Source organism: Emiliania huxleyi (genome assembly GCF_000372725.1).
Source record: "Emiliania huxleyi CCMP1516 unplaced genomic scaffold EMIHUscaffold_41, whole genome shotgun sequence".
Classification (NCBI taxonomy): Eukaryota; Haptophyta; order Isochrysidales; family Noelaerhabdaceae; genus Emiliania; species Emiliania huxleyi.
In genome coordinates, this window is record NW_005198900.1 from 380,139 (window position 1) to 389,410 (window position 9,272).

Genomic DNA, 9,272 nt, shown 5'->3' on the forward strand with positions numbered 1-9,272 from the left:
AGGGTCGCAACTTGGCGGCCGTGTCCATGCTCCCGTGGCTCCTCCTGTGCGGCGGGATGGCGGCCGCAGGCCTCGCCCGCGACGTGTTGCGGAAGCTCAGGCGCAGCCGGCGGCTCAAGGGGCTCGCGGGCAAGATGTAGAGAGAGCGACCCGGGTTGTGCTATCGGCAGTTATCGGCAAGAGTGTGCGCCGCCCCACGCAGCCACAAAGTTTAGAGAGAGAGAGTTCTATCTGCTTGTCGTTGAGCTTGAGAGGGTCGCCGACGGGGCGAGGCGCCATCGCCCGGGCCGTCCACCCGCGCGCCGCGGCATGACGCCCGCGGCCGCGCCCGCCCAAGACGAACAAAATTAGTAATTACCCCCGGGCTTTTGTTCCATGTTCGTTTTGTTGCCGCTTGCCGGCTGGCCGGCATGCCGGCGCGGCCACATCTTTTCGCGTATCGCACCTACACGAGGCACGGCACAGCCACAGGTGCGAGAGGCGCTGTTACTTTCGAATCATTTACGGTGCGGTCCCTCCTCTCCCCTCTCCCCCTGCAGAAACGGCACGCTCGACGAAGACTTGGCAACGATCCACCAGCCGTCTCTGCCGTAAACCGGCGCCGTCAGCTTCAGGCAGAGGAGCACGTCCGTCCAAAGAAAGGGCGGGCAACCGATGCGCAGCACAACGCGGCAGGCGCGCGGCCCGGCGAAATCGACCGACACCAGAGTGTCCGCTGCGGCCACGCGCGGGTCACCGCGCAGGTGCGCATACGGCCGGTGCGCCGGCTGCTCCCACCGGCCGGCGACGCGGACGCGGCAAAACTCGTCGGCGTCGCACACGACGATGCCGTCGGGAAGCGCATACGTCAGACAGCACGCCGGGTGGAAGATCCTCGCCATGCCCTCGCCATCGCAGCGCCGGTTCGAGCGGCAATAGCCGTCCACGGCACGCGTGACGTCGGAAAAGTCGGCCGGCGTCACGCCGTCCGCGCGCACGTCCGCGTCGTCGAGCGGGGCAGAGGAGTAGATCTTTGCGATGACACGCCAGGCGCCGCCGTCGATGGAGTCGTCGCGCAGCAGCGTGAGGAAGTCAGTGTACAGCACGGCGGTCGTGGTCGGCGTGGGCGACTCGGGCGCCGGCGGCAGCGCAATCTGCACCTTTGCACTCGCGCAGGCGCGGCCGAGGAACTCGATCGAAACGATGCGATCGTGGACGGCGTACTCGTTTGACGCGCCCCGCGCGACCACACCCGCGCAAAACGCGGCAGAGTCACGGCGCACGACGGCGCCGTCGGGACCGAGGCCGAGCAGGACGCCGCGCGGGTGGAACATGCCGCGAAAGCGCTCGGCATCGCAGCCGTGCAGCGCGGCGAAGTAGTCGGCGCAGACCGCGGAAATCTCGAGGCGCTCGCCGTCGGAGGACATTTACTGGGCGCCGCCGCGCTGCAAAAAAAAAGCGCAGGCCATCGGGTATGTTCTTATCCCTCCCTTGGGTTGTCCGTTTTCTTTATTTCTTTTATGTTCGTAAGAGCCATAGGAAATGGAAACCAAACAAGGCAAGCAAGCAAGCAGCAAGTACCACCTTCATGGGCGGTGAAGCTCCGGGTGCGTGAAGCGCGCGCACCCAGGTGCGGCAGCCGCCGCTGGTCGGTCCTCGGGCGTCGGGCGCTCGGGGCAGGGCGGGACGCAGAGTTTTTTGAAGGTTGACTCACCGCCAATGCCGCCGCCGGCGCCCCCATCGCCGCCTGCCCCGCCCATGCCGCCGCCTGCCCCTTCCCCCGCGCCGTCACCAAGGCCGTCCCCGCTGCCGATGCCGTTCCCTCCCGCCCCGCCCGCGCCGCCGCCCGTTCCGCCGACGCCTCCGGCTCCGCCCGCGCCCCCGCCGCCCCCACCGGCGCCAGACCCGCCGCCGATGCCGCCACCGGTCCCTCCGACGCCACCGGCGCCGCCGACCCCGCCGCCCGGTAGCGGTGGCGGTGGCGGTGGAGACGGCGGTGGCGGTGGAGACGGCGGTGGAGACGGCGGTGGTGGCGGCGACGGTGGCGGAGGGCGGCGGGCTCTTCGCCGCCGGCGCCTCCTGTAGCCGGTCCGATGAGCGCACACTCCTGTAGCCGGGCCCTCGGCCTCGCTCTTGGGCTACCCTGTTTTTGGTTCTCTGTGCGCATCGTGCGGGTGTGTGTGCGGATAGTGGAGGCAGCATGTCGTGATATTTGTGAGTGCTCTCCTCTCGTGGGACAAAGCTGTCGATTTGAATGGGAAAATGAAACATAAGAGACCAGTTAAGGGGAAACCCGGTACACGGAGCTAATCCCTCGGAGGAACGTGTTATTTATTTTGAGACGGCGGTGCGGCGGGCGACGGGCGGCTGGCGTCGTGGGCGAGCGTGGGGTGGGGTGGGGATGTCGGGGTGGGGAGCGGGTGGGCGCCGGAGTGGGAGTGGTGGTGTGACTGCTCCTGTGGTGCGGGCGACGGCTTCTGCAGAAGCCGTCGCCCGCGCCTCGCCTGTCGCGTGAATCGTGTCGTGCGACCGCCTTTTGTTGTAAAATTCTTTTTCATTTCGCGAATAAGAATTTCGTGCGAATAAAGAATTCCACCGCGTCACGGTCGAAGCCACAGGTACCCCCGCGATCGAAAGAAATCGAAGCATCGTCTCGGTCTCGTTCGTGCTCTTCGACAGCGTTCGTCTCTCGTTCGCGCCGCGACAGCGAACGCCGACCGGTTCAAACGCCGTCCGTGTGTTTTTCGTCTTTTTCTTTTTTCTCTCTTAGCCGGCCTTTTCCTTCTGTGGCAAGTACTCGTATTCCCGGGTCCACCCAAGAGACCTCGCTACAGCGCTTACCCAGCCGACGCTGAGATAGGGTGTGCCGACCTTTCTCGCCGAGGCTCGGTGGCTCGCCGTGCCCCACACGACGGCCTCTGCTCGCGTTTTCGAGCCGGGACCTTCGTCCGGGCCCACGGCCGGCACGCCGTCAACTTTGATCGTCGACTCCGCGCGCTCGGCCGCCACCGCGGCGCTTTCGAGAGCGCCGTTTCGAGATGCTGCAGCGGCGGGCCGCGGCACCTCGAGGCGACGCTTCTCGCGCCGCATCGAGGTGCTCCGGTCGTGCATGCGGGTCGGCTCGGCACGGTGCGTGCGGACTGCCCCATGATTCGCACTCCTGCGCCACGTATCTGACAGTCCGACGGCCCGATACGCCACCCGAAGCCTCACCGGTCCACACAAGCGCGGCTGCGCGACTCTCTCGCGGCCCACCGCCCACCCTCACGCCGTTCGACCTCCATACAGGCGGCTTGCTCGAGCCTCTCCGCGTATTACGGTCGGGCACCAGCGCGATGGCTCCACTTATTTCGGTAGTGACCGAACGGTTGGCTGGCGGAGGTAAAGCTCCCCAGTGCGGGAGCTGGCGGGCGGGGGCGTCGGGCGGGTGCATGAGCGGCACCCGGGCCACCGGGACGGGCCGTGGTGGCCCGCCTGGAGGTCGCGAGGGGCCAGAGGAGGAGGAGGCGCCGCGCGCGTGCCGGTGTAAGAAAAAATTGGCTGTGGGTCGCCTCGTCCCTGCCCCTCGCCTCCAGAGGCGTGTAGAGGAGAGCCGTAGCGGAGGAACGGCGGCGGAACTGCGGCGAACGGCTCTTGCTCGGAGCCTCCTGTAAGGTCTAAACACAAACCAACAAACACTTTTGCGCCCTTCCCTACCCGCGCCCGGCCGCCCTCCGGCTCCGCCTCTGGCGCTGCCCCTCGAGGGACGGCCTCGGGAACACCTCGTCGGACCGCGCGTAGCCCTCTAGCTTGCTCGCCTTGGCCTTGTCCAGCCGCAGGCCGCGCGTGTCCGAGTAAAAGTCCTCCGCCGCCTGCAGCCACCTCCACGTCGCCGCCACCCGCCACCAGCTGGCCTTCTTGTCGTCGACAGCCACAATCTCAAACTCGGCGCCGTGGGTAAAGGTGAGGTCGTCGACGGGGTCGAGGATGGAGACGGTGCAAAATCCGGCATGCATCTGGCAGCGCGGGCTCACGATGTACGACTTGCGGTTGACCGTGAGGTTGTGCTTTGGCGGAAAGCGAAGCGTGAAGGTCATCGGGCGCGTGCCGAGCGTGAGCACCATCACGTTGGAGCCGATCCTCTGCGAGTTGACGGCGCCCGCGCTGGGGTGGCCCTCCTCTCCGAGCTCCTCACCCTGGATGAACCGGTCAATGTCGGCGGACGAAGAGTTGTCGCGGTGCGCGTTCATGACGGCGTCCAAGACGGCGTAGTACAATAGGAGCTGCATGTGCGTCGGAGGCATGCGGCGGCTGATTGGCGTCAAGTACGGCCAGCACGCCACCCACAAAAAGAGCCCGACGACAAACCACGCCCAGCTCATCGGAGCACCTCGCCAATCGTCGGGCCGCCTCTGACACGACGTGTAGTTGAAGAGCCTCCAGATTTTTTGGCCCCACCCTTCTCCGTCGCTCCCGGTGTACGTGTGCTCGGGCTTGACGACCACCGACTCGGACCGCCGCTTTGGCTGCTTCGACCCGGGCGCGGTGTTGAAGTTGGTCAGGTTTTGCTTCATGCCCGCTTTGAATTTCGGATAGTACCCGTTGATCCAGTCGAGGTAGCTGTCGGCCTTTAGGCGACTCAGGAGCGACTCCTTGGTGTCCCTGTCCTTTGGCGTCAGCTCGGCGGGGATCTGGTCGGTCGCCGCGTTTAGGAAGCGGTGCGGGATGTCGACCTTCAGGTTGACGCTCCGCATCGGAAACGGAGCCCCGATCGATTTAGCTTCGTTGTCGTCCATGCGCCCTGTCAGGACTCTGGCCCCGACGGCCGCGCTCGCGAGTTCGGCTTCGAGGTCGTCCGCCGCACCTTGCCGCGCCTTGCCGCCCCCTGTTGCACCAGAGGGGCGCCGCCCTGCCGCCGTGCTTGGCCCTGCCGTCTCACTCGGCCCTGCCGCCCCCATCGGTTGTACCGCCTCCCTCGCGTCCTCGCCCATTGCCACCTCCTCGTTGGTGAGCTCGAGCTCCTGGACGTCCGCGAGGGTTGCAAAGTCGCCACCATCTCGCGGCCCTCGCCGGATCATCCCGGTGATCAGCCACAGCACTCGCGAGGGAATGCGCCGCCCCTGGGGAAGAAGCGGCCACTCCTCGCTCTTCTTCTTCACCTGCTTCCCGACCGCCGTCTGCGCCTCTTTGTTGCGCTCGGCCCGCACCTTCTCCGCCGCTGCTGCGCGCCGCTCCCGCGCGGCCTGCTCCTCCGCCGCCACCTCTGCGGGGCATCTCCGCACGGTCCGACACCGGTTCCGCGTCGGGGGCGGCGCGTCTGCAGCCACAACGTCGGCCACGTAGAACGCCTTTGAACGGTCAGCGCCTTCGAGCCGCACGCAAACCTTGTTCGGCGTGAACACGTTGTTGCCGGTCAGTTCATGTTGGTGATCCGTCACCCGGCCGTACGCGCCGGGCGGAAGGCGTAGCTGCACATACTGGCCGAGCGGTAGGCGCTCAAGGAGCTGCTGCACGGATTCCGGGGCGGCGGCGGAGCGAGCCTCGCCGTCTCCACCTGCCTCCTCGTCCGTCGCAGCCTCCTCAATGCCGCTGCCCGCCGAGCTGCGGAGATCTCCAGTCGCATCCTCGGCACCGCTGAGTACCGCACCTCCAGCCATCTCCTCGTCCATGTCGCTCACGCTGTTCACCGTACTCCCGCAGCTCGCCTCGCACTCCGTCTCCTGCTGGCTGGCTCCTGCCACATCTCGCGCAGACGATCGGAGGAGCCGCGGGCAGTGGGAGCCCTGCGGCGGCGCGTCGAGCTGTGGGGCCTGGGCTACAGTGGTACCACGCTGTCGGACTCTGGGCTGCGTCGGCTGCAGCACCGCCGCCTCGCGCTTTGCCTCAGCACGTTGACGCTGACTGTTACTCTGCCTGTGCGTTCTCGCCCGATCTCTGTTGTCTTCATTTGCCCGCCACCGTCGCATCTTCTGCGCGCTGCTCAACGGTTGGGGCCACACGGCCTTGAGCAGCGCATCCAGTGCCTCGTACACCTCCAGTCGGCTGGGCCGTTTCGGATGGCTCTCCGGGAGTGCGTCTAGGTAATGGTATTGCTTGGCTTTGTAGCCTGGACGCCGGCCTGGCGTAGGAGCCTCTGTTTTGGCACGGATGGTCTCGAGGCAGCTGGCCATGTGCGAACGAAACGTCGTGTCGTCGGGGAGCAGACTAGCCAACGCCGACTGCGCTCGCGCAAGGAGGCTGTGCAATTCCGCTGTGGTGACGCCGCTTTGCTCACACGCTGGCTCAGCGTTGGCTGCACCGTGTGGCGGCGGAGACGGGGGTAGCGAGTACGCCTGTGGCGGGTCCTGCGCTGCCGGGTCCTGCGCATACCGGTGCTTCCGCCCCCTCTTAATCGGCTGCGCAACTGGCAGTGGCAGGCTGGTCGCCTTTCTCGAGGAGCGGCGTCTCACCACCGCGGCCGCAAGGGACGTGCCGGCCGTGGCAATGAAGGCGAGCGTTGGCACAAGCGGCGGGGAAGGAAACGCCAGCTGAGGGACACCGAGGACAATCGTGGCGAGCAGGGAGCAGCAGATTGCCGCAATCAGGACGGCCCACATAGTAGCCCGGAGGGTGGTCGCGTGCGGGCGTCGGAGAGAGGTAAGACAGAGTCGCCGGCTGAGCGCGGAGCGCGCGGTCTGGGCCCACGTAGAAGCGTCGCTTTCCGCCCGCTGCGCCACAATAGGTGAAACGTAAGGATTCTTTCTTTTTCAGTGTATGTAGCTCTTACGAACATACCCGTAGCTCTCAGCCGGCTCCGGCGGCCGCGCGGAGGCGCGCAGCTTCTCGCCCGCGTCGGGCTCGTCCCACGGGAGGCCTGAAAAAGAAAACGTCTGAAAAAGAAAACGAAGCAAGCTGCCAGACTCGCGGTCCAAGCGCTTGCCCAAGCCTCGCACGTTCCCGTTCCTCTCCCGCTGGCCCCGACGCATTTGCCCGCCGCGAGCTCCCCCCATGTCATCGCGACGCGAACTTGGCTTCAATTGCACAGACTCCAGGAGCTATGCGGCGTGGGACGAAAACACGACGTTTGCAAAGCACCTGTACGCGCTCGCCGCCGGTCAGATCGCATCGCTCAAAAGCCTGGATGACGCATCAAAGCCAGCGGTGCTGCTGGACCTCGGCACTTGCGACGGCCGCAGCACGGCGCCGTGCTTCAGGGAGTGCGCGAGGCACATTCGCGAGCGTGACGCGGGTGCGCACCCACCTCGGCCGCAGCGACCAGTGGTCGCCATTTTCGAAGATCACCGCCACAACGAGTGGAGCCCACTCCTCACGCGCGATCTCAAGCACGAGCTCGGCGAAGGCGTGTTCCCGCTCGTGAGCAACACGAGCTTCTACGAGGAGGTAACGGCGCCCGGCTCGGTCGACCTGGCCTTCTCGAACTGCGCGATGCACTTCCTGGCGAGCAGCGAGCCTCCCGGAACCTTCCAGAAGGCGCTGCGACACGTGACCGCGGACGCGAGCCTAGCAGAGGACGCCGCCGCCATCGCGGCCTTTCGTGCGACCGCTGCTGCGGACTGGCAGAGGCTGCTGCTTTGCCGCGCAGCAGAGCTCAAGCCCGGCGGCCGACTGGTCGTCTCCAGTTTCGCAGTCGACGAGCGCACGGGCTTTCACTGGGGGCACGGCGGCACCGGGGCCTCGATATACCATGTGCTGGCCGAGTGCGTGCAGGGTCTCGTGCGCGACGGCTTGCTCACCTCCGCGGAGCAGCGGCGAGCCACCTCGCCCGCCTACTACCGATCCCTCGCGGAGTTCACTGCTCCGCTAGACGACCCGAACTCGGCGGTGTCCAGGGCGGGCCTGGTGCTGGCCTCGGCGGAGGTGCGGCACTTTGCGTGCCCGCTCCGCGCCGAGCTTGTCGCCCAGCGCGCGGCGGCGGCTCCGGTGGACGCGGCTGCGTACGCTCAGACCTTTGTCGAAATGCTGCGCTGCGTGACAAGTTGGGAGGTGGTCCGCGCCTTTGGCAGCGGCAGCGGCGATGAGGCGCGCCCGGCCGACGAGCGGCAGCGCCTGGTCGACCGCGTGTACGCGGACTTTGCCGCGCGCGTGGAGGCGCGTCCCGACGACTTCTCCTTCGACTTCGTGTTGTGCCACATGGTCATTGAGAAGTCCTGATTGCTCTTGCGAGCCGCGGGCCGAGGTAGCGCGCTCGGCACGCGGCACGCAAAGCGCACGAGGCGGACCGGGCGACACGGCAGGAGACACGCAGAAGCACGCGTGCGCACCGATGACCCAGGGCGTACAACAACCCAACCCGCACCCCCCAGGCCCGCCCTAACACAATCCCTGTCTCCTTGGCCCGTTCAACACCTGTCACCGCGAGACCCCTCGAACACTGAGCGACCCGACGCGTGCGGCGGGATACCCGGCCGGGGTAAGGACTAAGGTACTCGACCCAGGGCGACCCTGCTCTCGAGCGACGTGGGTCACGCGTGCGCCATCTCTGGACGGGATTCTTTCCAAGACGGTAACGTAGACGGAAAGGCAAGAGCGAAGAGGGCACAGGCAATCTGACGTCTAAGGTAAGGTAAGGGTAAGGTACACGTCTCCACACACACAAAGTGGTCTGGGGCAAGGGGGGGCGACCCTCGATCTGACGTCTGCACGCACTTGATTGCGGCCATGATGAGGCTTCAGGAGCATCACTAGATGCGCCGTTATGGGTCAACCTCGTCAGCCGCACCCGAATCACCGTTAACCGGGGCGCGCAGACGTCCTTACTCGACGAAGACGTAACTGTCCCGAAGCGGGCTAGACGGTTTCCCTGCTCTGCGCGCCGCTCATATAACGACTTCCGCCCATGACCGTAGCGCCGCTCAAAATACCGCTGCCGCCCGACAGCGACACGGACGCGACGGAGGAGTGCACTCCAGAGGAAGTCTCTGCCGCCCCCGCGCCGTGGGCCACCGCCGCCGCTGCTGCCGCCCCGTGCTACTGGCCTGCGGCGGGCGACGAGTGTGGACCAGACCACCCTGCGCGGGCAATCAAGAAGATGGTGTGGACGCCGGAGGAGGATGCCAAGCTGCTGAGGATGGTGGCCCAGTACGGGCCCTCCTCCTGGTCCCAGATCGCGCAGCACCTGCCAGGCCGGGTGGGCAAGCAGTGCCGCGAGCGCTGGCACAACCACCTCTCGCCAGAGGTGAAGAAGGAGAACTTTACCGAGGAGGAGGCGCGCGCGCCCAAGGCCCCCTGGGGACCCCCCCCCCCCAAAGGTTGCTGCGGCCGGTCTTCAGTGGGCCTCCGCCGGAGGGGCTCTTCGGACTTCCTCTTGGGAAGTG

The 9,272-nt window shown here is 66.5% G+C and overlaps 3 protein-coding genes across 3 annotated transcripts in view; 2 read left to right on the forward strand and 1 right to left on the reverse strand.

Moving 5' to 3' along the window:
- Positions 1-497: 497 nt before the first annotated feature.
- Positions 498-1,406, reverse strand: EMIHUDRAFT_210093 (hypothetical protein; the record flags this gene model as incomplete). The annotated part of the gene is made up of 1 exon (XM_005769779.1): positions 498-1,406. The coding sequence occupies one exon, from the start codon at positions 1,404-1,406 to the stop codon at positions 498-500; it is 909 nt and encodes a 302-aa protein (XP_005769836.1).
- A 5,539-nt stretch (positions 1,407-6,945) lies between these two features.
- On the forward strand, positions 6,946-8,109 carry EMIHUDRAFT_65918 (hypothetical protein; the record flags this gene model as incomplete). Its single annotated transcript, XM_005769780.1, has 1 exon — positions 6,946-8,109. One exon carries the CDS (start codon positions 6,946-6,948, stop codon positions 8,107-8,109), a length of 1,164 nt encoding a protein of 387 aa, XP_005769837.1.
- Positions 8,110-8,992: 883 nt separating this feature from the next.
- The window catches only part of EMIHUDRAFT_46436 (hypothetical protein), a gene marked incomplete at both ends in the record, with an annotated part of 869 nt that continues 589 nt past the window's right edge, over positions 8,993-9,272 (forward strand). The window contains one exon of the mRNA XM_005769781.1: positions 8,993-9,133. Within this exon, the coding sequence (XP_005769838.1) occupies positions 8,993-9,133 (141 nt within the window). The remainder of the gene's footprint in view (positions 9,134-9,272) is intronic.